We start from the raw sequence: 17070 nt of genomic DNA on the forward strand, positions 1-17070 counted from the left end.
ACTTGCTCACGTTTTATATGGAATTTTTATGTTTATGCCCCTGAGATTAATGTGTATACATATTTTGATTTGTAGTTCTGGGTAGAGAACCCAGGGCCTTGCATGAGCTAGTCAAATGCTCGTTACCAAGGTGTTCTTCGAGTACTATTCCTGTTCAGCACTGTTATGGCTCGCTTCTGTTACCAACACTCACAAGGCGGTCTTTCTCTATTCCCCCTCTCTCCTTTTCATTTTTTGTTCCTGGAGATCACGCAATTATAATACCATCAATAAAACACTGACAGGAAAGTAATTTATATAACTGGTCTTCTTTCATAAAAGTATGGTCTTGGCATCAATCAACTGGGAAAACACAATACGGGAACTCTCCCTGTTCTCAAAAGTAGATGCTGGCTTCTTAAACAGAAAAGAGAGGCCTTGGACATCTGTTTCATTGTATTAGAGATGAAAGTTTGATGCTTTGATAAATGCAACTAGGTCACACAATACCATCCCTAGCTGTAAGGGTGACTGGACATATCAGCTCATTTTGCCGTCAAAATTAAGACTTCCATTATAGCTACCCCTAGGAACTGATCAGGTGCTCCCTTAGAAGTTACTTGTTACCTTACTGTTTCTATGGAGGCAGCTTTTACATTTTGAATATTTATGCTTGCCTTAAAAAAGAAAAGGCTGGGCATGGCAGTTTATGTCTTTAATCCCAGCACTCAAGAGACAGAAGCAGGCAGATCTCTGAGTTTGAAGCCAGCCTGGTCTACAGAATGAGTTCCAGGACAACCAAGGCTACACAGAGAAATCATGTCTCAAAAAACAACAACAACAACAACAACACACACACACACACACATACCAATGAATAAACAAATAAATAAATCTCAAAAAACAAAAAAAGTATATGAAAACAATCAACATCTCTCTTTAGTCCATAAATTATATTAGCACCTTGGGGTATTTTCTTCATTATAATTAGGACTCTTGAGCCGGGCGTTGTTGGCGCACGCCTTTAATCCCAGCACTCGGGAGACAGAGGCAGGAGGATCTCTGTGAGTTCGAGGCCAGCCTGGTCTACAGAGCTAGTTCCAGGAGTGAGTTCCAAAGTCACAGAGAAACCCTGTCTTGAAAAACCATAATAATAATAATAATAATAATAATAATAATAATAATAATAGTAGTAGTAGTAGTAGTAGTAGTAGTAGTAGTAATTGGGCTGGAGAGATGGCTCAGGGGTTAAGAGCACTGACTGCTCTTCCAGAGGACCTGAGTTCAATTCCCAGCAACCACATGGTGGCTCACAACCATTTGTAATGGGATCTGGTGTCCTCTTCTGGCATGCAAATAAATAAATCTAAAAAAAAAATAGTAATAATAATGACTCTTTAGCCTCCTGTTATTGTTGTCTATTGTTTTGAGGCTACAAATATGCCACAACTGACCACTGACCACGTCTTTACAGCATTGCTGGTGCCTCCGTGCACAGTCAGTTCTTCCCACTGTTTGCCTCTGTCTTCTATATACCCTTCTCCTGTTTCTTCAGTTTTAACTTGTGGAAGTATCTCTGCTAATAGATCTTTTATTTTTAAGCGTGTGTGTTTACATGTGCACTTAGGTGCAGTTGTCCATACAGGAGGAGGACATTCACCCCCTGGGGCTGGAGTTACAAGTGGTTGAAAGCCACCGGACACGGGTGCTGGGGACTGAACTGTGATGTGCTTTCAACCCTGAGCCATCTCTTCAGTTTGAGTGTCTCAGCCTTCAATTGTCATGAACCAGTACGTACGCCACCGACTCTCAGTTCCAGCTCCCCATTTGTGTAGGTCTGAGGCCACATTTCCTGACCCAGTATGGGCAACACCCCAACGCCCAGACCTCAGGGCCTGGGTCTCCCAGATTCCACGGCACTCACTGGTCCTCTTCCCATTTCCTTCCAGGTTCCCTTCTAACTCTAGGACCTGAGGATTTCCCTTTCTTTGTTTTAAGCTTGGCTTTATATTGTTATATTTCATCCTGTGTTTGTCATAGGAAGTGGGGGAGGGTCAACACTAATCTTTCCAGTTACTATTACTGGAAGTGCACATATTCTATTTATAACACATTTTCCTCTCACTCATGTTTATGACTACTTTAAAATAAATATCATATATTTTGATAGAGAAAACAGACATGACAGACAGCTGGAGACGTCTTCTGTTTCAGCAAAAGTTATAAAGTTTCTAACATTTTTCTTGATTTGGGTACATAGGGAACAGTCCCCAGGCACTAACTTAAGTGAATGCAACTGTAGCTGAGAAATGGAATTTTCCATCATTTCTATTTTCCCCGAATGTCCTTCACTTCTCCTTGCTCCTTGGAGGTGATTCCTGACAGGCACCTGCTCCTGTGTGCTTGACACCCTCCACCCTGAGAAGACCGGAGCAGACTATCTAGAAATCTGTCTCTAGCCATACCCAGGGCCCAGTGACTCTGGCAGATAAACAGTTGGCTGGGGCCTGAACTGCTTCTAAATCACAGGAACCCAGAGCTTCCAACAGATGAATGGGTTCCACCTCATCTGCATTTCAGTGTGACTCACGAATTCCCTGGGACTGTATCCCCAGGCAGCTGAAAGTGTATTTGGTTGGTCAGCCCAAGGCCTTCACTGTCAAGGTACTGGATTGGAAGACTTCCATTCACTCTGTTGACAAGAATAGAAATCTCTTCTCATGACAGTCCAGTACAGCCTTTGGGAGAATGACGTCTCTAAATATGCACCCCCCACATGCCCAAGGCTCAGAAGTGGATGACAGCATCCAATGCAATGGAGACAGGGGGACAGTCACCGAGGCCAGTGAGTAAGTGGGGGGCTTGTCCACCTAGCTTCTCAACAGTCACAAATGAGCCACAGGACGCAGCAGGGGCAGGCCTCTGCACCGTGTGTGTGTGTGTGTGTGTGTGTGTGTGTGTGTGTGTGTGTGTGAGTAAATATACTGTAGAAAGGCTAATACAGGCTTGCTTTCTGAGCAGTTAATTTCAATTAAATATATTTCATATATGACTACAAATATTCTTTGTGTTTTTTGTGTGTCTCTGTCTCTGTCTCTCTGTCTCTGTCTGTGTCTCTGTCTCTCTCTGTCTCTCTCTCTCTGTCTCTCTCTCTCTCTGTCTCTCTCTCTGTCTCTCTCTCTCTCTGTGTGTGTGTGTGTGTGTGTGTGTGTGTACATGGAGGCAAGAAGCCAATGTTGGGTGTCTTCCTCAACCACTCTCCACCCATTTTTTTTTTTTTATAAATGAACACAGGGAGTCTCTCACTGAACCTGGAGCACAATGATTTGGCTAGACTGACTGGCCAGTGAGATTCTGGAATAAACCTGTCTCTTACAGGCACATGCTGGTGCTGGAGATCCGAACTCAGGGCCTTCCTACTTGCATTGCCACACTCACAACCCTTCACTGAAAATATTCTGAGCCAGAAAAGCACTGCACAGAAAAGCAATGGCTGGATGGGGATATAGAATGGGGAGAAGACTGGACAAGCACCAATAACCAATTATGACATTGGCAGTAATGAAACAGAAGATATTAAAAAATACATTTTGCAAAACAAACAGAGCCCGGGTCAGTGCTGTCTTATAACGTGCCCAAAGGAGAATACTGAACACAGGAAGTGTGGGGTCTCTGGGGAATGCAAGCCCACCTTAGGCACCCTGAATTGCTCTGGGGACTCCTGGTTAGTCATCAGACATTACTGAAAAACCTATTAATCAAGACCCATAGCGACAGGGGCTGCCCACTATGTCCAGGCACAGCCATTTCCTCTCCTTGGGGATAGATCAAATGTCCTCTTACGTCATCAAAGGTAGCTTCAAGAGAAGCTTCATACTCCCCTGAAAATTCTAATTTTGAAGCAATAATATTGGTGGCTCTCAGGGTGGCATAATGGCTTTCCTCATGGCATCAGGCGGGAGGGACTCACCTGTTGAGATATACTCGCTTCTCAGTAAACTGCCCATTGCCGTGGTGAGGGTCCTCGAAGGGCTCGTTCTGCACAACCTCCACTCCTTCTCCCCGGTCACTCTGCTCATGACTGTGTTTGCTGATCATGTACAGCTGTCCGATTTTGTACTGCAAAGCAAACAGAGAAACGGAGACAGAGAGGTCAGCCCCAGCTTGCCTCTGATGAATCTGCACACTATCCTCTAAAGACAGGATGCCCAGCAACTAATCACATCCACCTTCTGCCGAGAAAAGCCAGTGGTCACTTGGGTCAAAGGTGACTGTCTTGGAGCTTGGCAGAGAACTGGCCGTGAGCAGAAGTGCTCTGGCTGTTCATACTGATGCGCAGACGCTGGGAACCAGATAGTCTGCCCTGGTTTCCATTCGGGCCATACAGGGTTAAAGGGAGTTGGTGTTCTATTTGGCTTGGCCAAAGGCAGCCTAGGGAGTGTTATTTCTGTCCTGTCTTTCTAGCTAATTGGCAGCATTGCTGGGCACAGGGATTAACTGTCACCCGCATCTTCTGCCGCCCAGAATAGCAGTTCTCACAGGTGGCTAGACCGGATCGTGAGAAAGGTTGATTTTTGTTACACCCACTCCAACTTGATCTTGATGTGTTTTTGAGACAGATCTTACGAAGCTCAAGCTGGCCTCGAACTCACTTCTGCTCCTTCTGCCTCTGAGAACTGGAGACTGAACCTAGAACTTCATGCTAGGCAAGAATTATTGTTTTTGAGACAGAGTCTCTCTCTCCCTCTCCCTCTCCCTCCCTCCCTCGCCCCCCACCCTCTAGCCCTCACTAGCCTGGAACTCTTAACACTCCTGCACAGCCACTCACATGAGCAACTAATGCTAATGTCCCTAGATGCTTCAAAAGCTCCAAATCTCCACGTCCCACAACTACCTGAGTTCTAGGAGACTGTGCCATACTGAAGAACATCTCTGGTTCTCTGGGCCATTTTCACACACATGTACTAACAGTGTGGGGCCTGCTGCAGTTCAAAGGCCACGTGTCAACCCTCTAATGGTGTCATGGGGCATGCCAGGACTGAAACATTTTCTTTACTATCTTTACCCACAAGCTGTCCAACTCTCTTTCCAGCCTCCATGTCTGAGCCTGTTAGGTGACCCAGTCCAGTAGATAAAAGCACTTGCCACCAAGCTCGATGACCTGAGTTTGGTCTCTGAAACCGGCATGGTAGAAGGAGAAGGTAGAGAGAACTGACTCACGCAGGCTGTCCTCTGTCCCTACGCATGTGCTATGGTGCTGCATCCCACACAAAACAAAATTGGTATAAAAAAAAGGAAGCAACAATAACAATCCAAACAAAAACAAAATGAACAAACAAACAAAAAGCCAAGACAAAGCCAGCAGGTGTTTCTCTCCCCCCCCCCCCCCCCCGTGGACTTCCAATGTGGCAAACTGAATTTTATGCCCCACTCTGTGTGTATGTGAGGGAGGAGGGGAGAGCGGTACAATTTTTGCCTGAAGGACATTTATGCTTGGGGTTGGGACTCTGCTGTGTCCTCTTTACACACTCAGTGTAAAGTCACCACCATCAAGACCTGAATCTTGGGCGAGCTAATGCAGATGCCAGGTTGTTCCTAAAAGGGCCCTGGCTAGCAGGGAGGCAGAGCCCCTGGCTGTGTGCAAAGGAGGGAAGGATCTATGCTGACTCTAGAGGCTGCTGAAATATTCAAGTCAGCATCATAGTTGGTTCCAAAGCTGAGAGGTCTCTTGTTGCAAGGTCCCTCCTTCATGCTGAGGTGGGGAGTGTGAGGATGCTCCGAACAGGCTCCAGTCTGCAGCCAGCTCAAGGGATCAGGCCCAGTAACCATGACAACGAATCAGGCTGTTGGCTGGATCTTCTCCAAGGGCTATGCTTCCTATCTGGCCATGGTCCTGTCCAGAACAAGTCCGTGTTTAAAATGCTTTTAATGTGTGTTTGTGAACTTGTGGGGAGGGAAGGCATAAGATAAGAGCAGGGCGAGGAGAGAGGAAGCTGGGAGCTAGGTCCATTTTAAAAAATGAATCAGAGGATCAGGGGCTTGACCTGGCTTCCCCTCTGTCCCGTATGGCTTTTACATTTTGTTCCCAAAAACTACCAAGGATGTCCTGCAAGGACGAGGAAGCTATACCTGTGAGGTTAATGGTCCACCATCCATGAGCTGAGGCAGGTGCTCTGCCTCAGAGGCAGATGCTTAGCAAGTGCAGATGTCAACAGCAACTATTTGTACTTGGTGTTTAAAAACTCAAAGACCATGGACAGTGGGATATTACTCAGCCACAAAAAGGAATGAAATGTTGACATTGAAGCTGCTTAACATGTGTCAGGGGTTGAAGTGTTTGAAGGCTTGAAATCTCTTAGTGGGATCATATTTTAAAAGATGACATTAGGATAGACTTATCGGGTGTAACTGGTGTCCTTACACTAAAGAGAAATCTGTAGAAAGATTGTGTGAGGAGTAGGTGCCCTCCATAAGCCGTAAATGGGCAGATGTGCTCATACCAAACCTTCAGAAGAAGAACGCTCTGCTCAGTTCCCATTTTGGTTCTGATCTCCAAGCTTAGGAGGAAATAAATGGCCGTGGTTTCACTACCAGTACAGGCCGCTCTGTCAGGCAGGCCTAATGAACAGCATGGGGTCTGGGGGTGGCTCTGTCAGTACAAGGCAAACCCACAGCACCCAAAAAAAGCTGAGCGTGGTGGCATGCACCTAGACTCCCTGAAGTGGAGAGGTGGAGGCGGTATGGGGCCCTGAAACATGCTGGCCAGCAGGCGAAGGTGCCTACGATACAAGCCTGGTGTCCTGGGTTCCAACCCTGGGACAAGTGTAAGCGGGGAAGGAAAACTGACTCCACAAAGTCGACCTTTCACCTCCACATGCACGCATGTCTCGGCACACGTCAAACACACACCCAATAGTGAATCTAAAGTAAATCATCTCCGGGTAGAGGTGATAGGTGACCTTAGGAAAACACTAGATGCTACTGGATTGTTAACTCTAAAAGGATTGTTTGGGAGGTGACAGTGGAACTTGAGCATGTGCCTAGCGCACCCAAGGCCCTGACCAGAGCTGTAGCACTGGGGATGGGGGTGGGAGTGGGTCCACAAGCCACACACACACACACACACACACACATCTGCCGAAAGGCTCTAAAGGTAGTTAATGGTTGCTACGGGAAGAAAGATGTTTTCTATAGTGTGGTAGCGACTTGTAAGTAGTCCATCTCTGTTTGCCCACTCTGAGGATCTTAGTAATCCATTTCATTTGGGCGGCTTACAGAAGTCCAAGGCAGGGGTTATTTACTCCCAGAAACATGAGCTACTGACAAGTAGAAGGGAAACTGGGGGGGGGGGTCAGCAGCAGTAAGAGAGGGGACCAGAGGGTTATGGGAGATAATTATTATCAAAATGCATGACACACATGCATGAAAATGCCCTGTAATATAAAACCAGTACACACTTATAAAAATATGTTGAGAAGTTAGTTTGCTGTCCTGTGGATTTTATAAGGAAAGTGCTGGGTCTGTAGTCACCCACACTCAAAGTCCTGTCAAGGTCTCTCACTAGAATGCTTTGAGAAGATCTGCATCTGTCTCCAGGAGATCTGACCAACTCACGTAGGAAAAAAAAAAAGTAGGGTGCCAAGGTCGGTGTGTGACATAGAAAAGCCATTAGCCAGACTCAAGTCAGCCTGACTGGGCACAGCTCAAGTGCCTCCTGCTCAGAGGAGATGGATCCCCGCAAGGCAGGGCGGCTGATTCACAGTGGCCAGCCAGCGGGGGCCCAGCTGCCTGGCCTTGTTGATCACTCCAGCGGCTCCTCGTGGGCCAGCCCAGAGCAGACACCAGCCTTAGATCACCATGACTGTGTCAGGCTGGGGGTCGGGGGCAACCTGCAGGTGCAGGGGGGGGGTGGTGGCAGGACACTCAAGCACAGATTCAGAGGTGGACAAGGGTTCCATGTCTATCCATTCCTTCCCTCCCAGGAAAAACAGACCCGATGCACTGGTGTAAGAACCTATCAGTGTGTTGTCACAAAATGCCACTTTTGACTTTCAGACATGACCAGCAAACAGTGCCGCAGCTGTGAAGAGGGTCACATAGTCTTGAACCATGTAAGAATGCCACACGCAGGGGCAGTAGAGAGGGCTCAGCAGTTAAGAGCACTGGCTGTTCTTACAGAGGACCCAGGTTCAGTTCCCAGCACACATATCTGGCGGTTCATAACCACTTATAACTCTAGCTCCATGGCATCTGATGCATTCTTCAGGCCTGCAGGGACCTGCACATATGTGCAGATATACTCAGAGTCACACAAATAAAAATAACTCTTAACAAAGAAAAGCCACCTCTGGGGTCACCCCGGACCTCTGACATGATTACAGGACAAGAGTTTCGAAGTCTACACATAGGGGCACACCAAGGGCCAAACCACTATAGCACAGTGTGGTGAGATCCCTCGACAGGACTTTGGGGGACTGAATAGCACCAGGCTATGGGATTTCATCCTTGGGAGACCTGCCCTTCTTTCCACACTCAAGTGAAGTCCCATAGCTAAGTCAGTGAAGACACTGTGCCCCATCACTACTTCCAGACAAACTTGAACAGAAGATGCCCAGGAGGGCTCTGATGGCATCAAGGCCTGAGAACTGATCACAGAACTGGCATTGCATAGATTTTTTGACCACCGATCAGCCCTGACTGGTGCTTGCTGTCCAATACTCACAATGGGCCAACCAGGTGGCTATCAGCAGACGAGGAAACTGGGATTCAGAAAGGCCAAAGAAGGTCAGTGTGTTCTGGATTCATGTGTGTATACATGGACATGGGGGCCAGGTCAGCCTCAGGTATCTTTCCTGGGCTACCATTCATCTCGATTTCTTTGTTTTTTTGAGACAGGGTTTCTCTGTAGCTTTGAAGCCTGTCTTGGAACTTGCTCTGTAGACCAGGCTGGCCTCCCAAACGTTGGGATTAAAAGCGTGCGCCACCACTGCCTGGCTCATTTTGATTTTTGAGACAGTCTCTCCCTGACCTAGAGCTTGCCACATAGACTAGGCTTGCTGGCCTTTGAGCCTGAGGGATCTGCCATCTCTGTCTCCCTGCCCAGCACTGAGAGTACAAGGATGTGTCAGTGAGTCTGGCTTTTGTGCATTGGTTCTGGGGATCAAACTTAGGCCCAACACAAGCGCTTTACTGTCTGAGCCATTTCCCCAGGCTCTGTCTCTAATAGGTTGATGGTTTAAAAAAAAAAAAAAATCTAGGGCTCAAGATGATTTAAAGTAAAAAAAAAAAGGGGGGGCGGGGAGTTGAGTTACAGGAAACTACACCTCTGTCCTTTGCCATTTCAGAAGGGAGTAAAGGAAGTCTAACTGAAAGATCAAAGTTGCCTTACCCATATGCATATGGCAATTAGATTCCATCTCTGGAGAATCTATTGTTATAATTCCGGAGCTTGGGTAATCATCATCACAAGTAATCAGGACTAGAGGCAGCTCCCTGGTACAGACTGAGTCTCTGAGTGAGCTCTCATCTCAAGAGTGACCCCCAATAATTATCTCCATATTCGGGAACATCACAGGGATCCAAGTTTTCCTTTTTGGGTTCAGCATTGTACGCGTGATGGTGCTACAGAGGTGGGCCAAGGCAGAGCTGCAGAAAGTGCCTAGAGAAGTCAAGTGTCGTTGGTTCACACTGTCCTAACTGTAGATAGGACTGAGGGCCATTGTGTTACATAATGTGGCTCAACCTCAAGTCTTAATTAAAGACAGAAAGAGATAGAAAAAGACAGACAGACAGAGGTGTGTGGTAACCAAAGTACATAGGAGGCTGAATGAACTAGACAGTTTAATATCAACCTGACACAAGCTAAAGTCATATGAGAGGAGGGAACCTCAATTAAGAAAATGCTTCCATAAGACAGGCTGCAGGCATTTTCTTAATTAGTGATTGGCAGGGGAGAGCCCAGCCCATTGATGTCTTCCCGGGGCTGGTGGTCCCAGGTTCTATAAGAAAGCAGTCTGAGCAAGTCAGTAAGCAGCACCCCTCCCATGGCCTCTGCATCAGCTCATGCCTGTTTGTATTTCTGTCCTGACTTCCTTTGATGATGAACAATGATATAGAAGTGTAAGCCAAATAAACCTTTTCCTTCCCAACTTGCTTTTGGTCATGGTGTTTCACTGAAGCATCAGAAACCCAAACTAAGACACCATGACAGGAAGATTAACCAGTTCAAGGCAACCAGAGCTAAAAAGTAAGAATGTACCTTTAAAGAAGGGGTGGGGTTGGAAAAAGCTCAATGGGTAAAGTGCTTGCCAGCCAAACCTGATGTCAAAGGGTAATGGGCACCTACAAGCCCAGAGCTCCTGCAAGGAAGATGACAAGCAGAGATAAAAGAGTTCCCGGAATCTTAAGACCAGTTAGCATGGTGTGTAAAGGCACAAACAATAAGAAAGCCCGTCTCAAATAAGGAGAATGAGGACCAACACTCAAGGTTTCTATTCTGATCTCTCTATGTGCAGGATGGCACACATATCTCACACACACACACACACACACACACACACACACACACACACACACTCTTAAACAGATAAATAAAATTTAAAAGGAGTCTTCAAGGTAAAATTCTAAGTGTGGTCAGGAATTGTTGGTGGAATACCAATGTTAAGCCAGCCAGTGGCGGCACACATCAGGCGGATCTCTGTGAGTTCAAAGGTCAGCCTGGTCTACAGAGCGAGTGCCAGGACAGCCTGGTCTACAGAGCGAGTGCCAGGACAACCAGCCCTGCACAGAGAAACCCTGTCCCAAAGAACAAACAGACAAACAAAAGAGAACTCTCAACTGTGCCTCTGCCTAAAGACACATTAGACCTCAAGTTCTAGGTCAAGAGAATTCCAAGCTACCTGCTAAGTTTCAGAAGCCCACAAGGACCACATTCCAAGCCCTTCACTCCAAAGCACCAAGAGGATGTCATCAACCAATACCGGTGTCCTCCTGGCTCCTTTCTTTTTCTCCACTAGTCCAATCCCATTTCCAAACATCACAATGGGTCAGGTGGGAAATAGTATTTTCCAGTAAGCGAGACCACCTCCAGGTTGCCTTACTCAATGGTGACAACACTTGGGATCGTGTGAGCCCCATGTTAGTAATTAGAATTTAAACCTACTGTCAAAATGATGTACGCCACATAACATAAGCCGAAGTTGCTGTTCCATCCAACTGAACATGAAACGTGAAGTCTGCCTGAGTCCTGCTGTGGTGCTCCCCCTCCCCTTTCCCCCATCCCATCCTCACCCTCCATCATATATGTAGCTACGTGAATAAACGGAAAAGCACATGTTAATATAATTGCATTCTTTGTACTGTTTATAGAACTCTTAATTCTTTTTATGAGCCCTTTCTTCAATCCTCCTCCACTCAGTACACGAGCCATAAAGCAGGGTGGAGCAATGGCTTCAATGGAACCCACTGGAAGAGCTCTGGAAAGATTCTCTCCTGATAACCTCCCAGGATTCAGTCCCATTGCTAGCCCTGTGCCAAGTGGTGCCAACATTGACACTGCACACAGGAAGGAGGTGTAATAAGTGCACACGTCCACAACCAAGTCTCAAAAGCCAGGGGCTTTGGCTGTCATCTGTAACCCCACAGCACAGCCAAGACACCAGGTGGAATGAATGCCCAGCTGTATCACTGGGAAATTATGTGCTGGCATCTCCTTTCAAATAAAGTTTTATTGGAACACAAACAAGACACATGGAGTAGTTTTAAAGACTTGTATGTATGGATCCCGAAGTTGGGATTATTTGCTCGTTGTCCTCTTACACAAAAAGTTAGGTGATCCCTGTTCTATTTCCCAAGTTCAGGCTAGTCTAGCCTCAGCTCTCTACCTAGTATGGGATGTACTTGAGACCTGCTTTCCTCTTCCTCCTGTGTGCTGGGATTAAAGGTGTGCAACACCATGTCTGGCCTCTTGTTTTGTTTTCATTTAGGATACCATGTAGCCCAGGTAAGACTAGAATGACCTGTATAGCAAGCCATATAGCCAAAGAAGACATTGAATTCTTGATCTCCCTGTCTCCACCTTTCAAGTGCTGAGACTATAGGTATTCATAGCCAGTGTGAATCTATATCTATATATATATTTTAAAACCAGAAAGTTTATGAACTACAGATGGGATCCCTCCATTGAGAATTTAGCATGTGACTTGAAATTGCTGTCACTGTTAAACACACATGGGCTTGTAAAGATCCACAACACCAAAGTGAAAAATGTAGTTTGATTGTTGGGAGTGGTCACTATAATTTATACCAATTGGGATTTAAAATGAGCCCATTTTACCATACCAGACCTTGGGAGTGGGGTGAGGTGGAATGACTGACTGGTCAGGGCACAGCTAAAAGGGTGCATATTTGCAAGCCTGAGGAAGCATAGGTCATCAAGGAAGCTATTGGAGAAACCCTTCCTCAGGACCAGCTATTGCCTGGGCCACTAGAGAGGTGATAATTGTTTCCCCCTTGGAAAGCTCCTGCTTGTCAAGATGAAAACATGGAGTGAGTGTCCTCATTCTGCCTTTGACTTAGCTTTGTAACCCGAACAGGATGTTTGTATCTCAGCCCTATTTTGCACTCGTCAAAATGGGAGTAATAAAACCCTTCACAGGGCACAGTAAGAATCAAAGGAGCCAAAAAAAAAAATCACAAATTCAAATGGTTCATAAATCACAGGCCTGGACACAAGCTGCTACAGCTGCAGCACATTCTTCTTGGCCCGACTGGGGACCAGGACCAGCCAGTGCCCTTCAGTCCAGTCCCTCTTACATTAGTGCTATGAGAAGCATGAAAAAACAGGGCACCTGCCTTGGACCAGAAATCAAACCAAATAAAATACAACACCACCCCAGGCATGGTACACATGCCCATTATCCTAAGCCCTCAGAAGATGGTGGCATGTGAGTTTGGCTGACACACAGGCATGCCACTGGGCTGACAATGAAAATGGTTAAAAGATTGCAATTCAGGTTGTGTATTTTTTTAATTTTTTAAAAAAATCACAGTGTGTGTGTGTGTGTGTGTGTGTGTGTAGGAGGAGGAGGCTGTGGATGTGCTATGGTGGATGTGTGGAGACCAGAGGACAACTTTTGGGAGTGGTTCTGTCCCTCTGCCATGTGGGTCCTGGGGAACATGACTCAGGTGGCCAAGCTTTGGCAGCAACTGCTCTTACCCATTGAGCCACCTCACTAGACTTTTTAACCACAATTTTTATCACTTTTTGGAAAAGGCCTGGGAATATGTCTTTTATAGTCAGTATAGCTCATACTTAAAGGAGAACATCTGTCCATGATGTATTTTTTGTTATATTTAAAGGATTTGTTTTATTTAATTTATTTTTTAAAGATTTATTTATTTACTTCAGATTTTATTATGTATACAATGTTCTGCCTGCATGTATGCCTGCAGGCCGGAAGAGGGCACCAGATCTCATTATAGATGGTTGTAAGCCACCATGTGGTTGCTGGGAATTGAACTCAGGACCTCTGGAAGAGCAGTCAGTGCTCTTTAACCTCTGAGCCATCTCTCCAGCCCCTTAAAGATTTATTTACTTTTATTTTATGAGCATTAGTGTTTTGCCTGTATGCATGCCTGTGTGAGGGTGTCAGATCCCCTGGAACTGGAGTTACAGACAGTTGTGAGCTGCTATGTGGTAGCTGGAAATTGAACCAGGATCCTCTGGAAGAGCAGCTGGTGCTCTTAACTGCTGAGTCATCTCTACAGCCCAAATTTATTTTATTTTCATTCATTTATTGTGTGTGCTTGCATGTGCAAGCATGAGTTTGAATACCCATAGAGACCAGAAGAAAGCATCAGAACCCCTGGAGCTGGAGTTAGGTAAACCGAGGCTAGTGGTTTATGAAGTAGTTACGAGCTGCCCAGTGTAGGTGCTGGGAACCAAACTCAGGTCTTCTTAAAGTGCTCTTAACTCCTGAACCGTCTCTGCAGCCCTGAGCTAGACAGATGGATGTATGTATGGATAGACGGACAGATAAAGTTTATTTAAGAAAAAGTGTTTGGGCTGGAAAAGGTAGCTCAGTTGGTAGAGAACTTTCCCAGCATGCATGAAGACCTGGTTTGCTTTCCAGCACCAAATACAATCGGGTGTGGTGGTGTACATCTGTAACTCAAGAACCGGGAAGGTGGAGACAGAAGGTTCAAGGTCATTCTTGGCTACACAGTGAATTTGAGGCCAGCCTGCCCTACATGCAACCCTGTCTCAAAAACAACAAAACCATTTTCAAAAGACAAGGGTCTCTACATTTGACTATCTTCACATCTTTGGTTAGAGGAATAGACAAAGGCTTCCCACAGAGTCACCCTGGCTCCTGACTGACAAGAGGAGCCAACTGTTTATTGGGTCCTGAACCTTGAGATCACTCACAGGGGCTCTCTAGAGGAGTCACGTGGCAGATACTCCCAAGTGACATCCATCTGAGTGTGCCTAGTGTGACAGTGTCCCTGGCAGAAAGGAAGGTGATGAATTGGGCACAGATGCATCTGGTCCCTCTAACCATGCCAGGTGCTGCAGCATGGCATTAGCGGCCTTGCAGTGACCTTGATATCCCCCTTCCCAGATGCTTTTCAGACTGGGGCTCTTCCCAAGACAGGCTTTACCCCAAGACCAGCCTCAATTCTCACTCTTCCGGGAAAGTGCTTTAAATCTGGTATGTTCTGCCCAGCACGAGGAAATGATTCACTGACCTTTTTGTCTTCCAGTCGCTGAGATTCTAAGTGTAGATTTTTCCATGCAGACAGGGAAGTTTAAAAAAAAAAAAAGTGTGTGTGAGTGTGTGTGGAGTGTGTGTGTGTGTGTGTGTGTGTGTGTGTGTGTGTGTGTGTGTGTGTGTGTTTGTGTGAAGTTCTTAGGTGTTCCTTTAGATGTCACTCTGCCAGGTCAATAAACCACAAAAACCAATATCCGCCCACAAAGAAAATCCAACCCCGGGCTCAGATTTCAGGATATCAATACACCATCAAATTTATCTTTTCCCCTGGATTTTTATAAGCAGCCTTCGGAGCTGCCTTGTTTACGTAGTGCCTGTGTCATGGCACTAGCCTGCAGGGGTGAAAAAGGAGTGGCAAGATTTTTAAAGGAGCTGGGCTATTGATATCTAAGTTAAAAACAAAAAACAAAACAAACAAACAAAAAAACAACCTTTGTGAATGGAGATGTCTAACCCACTCCATGACCTGGAGGGCAGAGGAGGGCAGAAGGGAAGAATTCAGGGTTGGCTTTGCACTGTTGAAGTCTGGTGTTATCCCCGCAATCACTGCAAGGCCACTATTGGCAGACTTAACCTTACCCACCCAGCACACAAGTTTTGATGTACTTTATAGGGAAGGACAAAAACAAAGCATGTACTTAAAATAAAAAGAGGCTGGAGAGGTGGCTCAGTGTTTAAGAGCAATGGCTGCTCTTCCAGAGGACCCAGGTTCAATTCCCAGCACCCACATGGTAGCTAATAACTCTATTTCCAGGGTATCTGATGCCCTCTTCTCTCCTTCAGGGGCACCAGGCACATATTGGTACTCGGACACACATGCAGGCGAAACATCTACACACATAAAACTTAAACTTTTAAAAACTATAAAAAGGGCATATTCTGTACAACTCAAAGCTGACGCACATGGGGGTGGTACGGTAGGGGGTGGGGAGATGGGGGACTCTCTAATCAATCCCAAGGATTCCTTTGACTTCCAGGCCAGAAACCGAAATGATGCCATGCATACTCAGCACTTCACAAAATCAGCAGAGCAGTGGGTGTGCCCAGCCCTCGCATTTATAACAAGAAGCTGGAAAGTCTTCCATTAGTGGGAGCCAGAAAGAACCACTGAGAGAGAAAAGGCAGAGGCTTCGAGAAGGCAAAGCAAAACCACAAAGGAAGTTGCCTAGAAGAACCTGGGTTTCTCCTTACATGGGTTGTGGGACAGTCTTGGGATGGAGTCCTGAACATTTTGTATCATAATCCTTTTATGTGTGCGCACGTGTGGTGCAAGCACACATGAGAAACTGGCATTCAGTGCCTTCCTTGGTCACTTTCTAAGTTGTTGTTTGAGACAGTGTCTCACTGACCCTGGAGCTCACTGATGGAGCCAGACTGGTTTGAGAGCCTTGCGAGTCTCCCACCTATGATCCCCAGTGCTGGGTGCACACTGTCATGCCTAACTTTACATGGGTCTGGGAACCTGAACTCAGATCCTCACAATTACACAGAACGCATTTTATACAGTCATCTCCTCAGTCCCTGAATCATAAAACAAAACAAAACCAAGTGTCCCACACATTAGACCTCACAGACAATGGGGGCAGAGCTATGAACGGCAGCCTCCATGTTGAACAAAGATGAGAATTTCCCGAGAGATTCTGCCTGCCAGACAATGCGAGGCCACCAGGGTCCTGACACGTCATCAGAACTCTCTAGGAATCTGCAGCCAATGTGGAAGCAGACCGTAACTCCCGTAAATGAAGAGGTCTATTGACAGACCTGACCTTTAGCAAGCAAATGAGGTGCTTGTGTTGACTAGGAACAAAAACTGCACAGCCAATCCCAAGAGATGGGGCTTCTTCAGGATCTGTGCCATCCACTTGTGTCTGCTTTGTCAGATTAGTTCCCTGGCCTGCTTCCAGAGAGAAATGCATCCAATACTGGGGTAACAGGGTCTTTCTACAACAAAAGAAGCCTGCTTGTAAAGCCATTGACCCCAGTTGAGGATTTTCGAAACCCTCTCTCTCAGTGGCCAACAGTGTCAACAGGAGCTGTAGTACAGCTAGAAGCAGACATATATTGCCAGGAGTGTCAGCAGTCAGTTCTGTGTCTAGGAGACCTTGGGAGAACAGGAGGGGAAACTGAATGCAAAGAGAAACACTTGCTGGGTGCAGTTGAACAACAATAGCAGTTCTTAATGTGAAAGAGTGGATTCAAGCTTTTCCATGCCTATAAAATCAAGATTTCAAGAGTATCTGCAGGTACCGGGAGTTGGTGGCGCACGCCTTTAATCCCAGCACTCAGGAGGCAGAGGCAGGAGGATCTCTGTGGGTTTGAG

The 17070-nt window shown here is 46.3% G+C and overlaps 1 protein-coding gene across 4 annotated transcripts in view; it reads right to left on the bottom strand.

Annotated features, from left to right (window-relative positions):
* Pitpnc1 (phosphatidylinositol transfer protein cytoplasmic 1) overlaps nucleotides 1-17070 on the bottom strand; it is a 268351-nt gene that overhangs the window by 128326 nt on the left and 122955 nt on the right. For 3 of the 4 annotated variants that reach the window (XM_027425851.2, XM_027425854.2, XM_027425853.2), the window contains exon 2: nucleotides 3950-4098. In XM_027425851.2, the coding sequence (XP_027281652.1) occupies nucleotides 3950-4098 (149 nt within the window). Of the gene's footprint in view, nucleotides 1-3949; nucleotides 4099-14727; nucleotides 14841-17070 lie in introns of those variants that run through there. The other variant, XM_027425852.2, reaches the window with a different exon arrangement.

This window comes from Cricetulus griseus, chromosome 7 (assembly GCF_003668045.3).
Source record: "Cricetulus griseus strain 17A/GY chromosome 7, alternate assembly CriGri-PICRH-1.0, whole genome shotgun sequence".
Taxonomy (NCBI): Eukaryota; Metazoa; Chordata; class Mammalia; order Rodentia; family Cricetidae; genus Cricetulus; species Cricetulus griseus.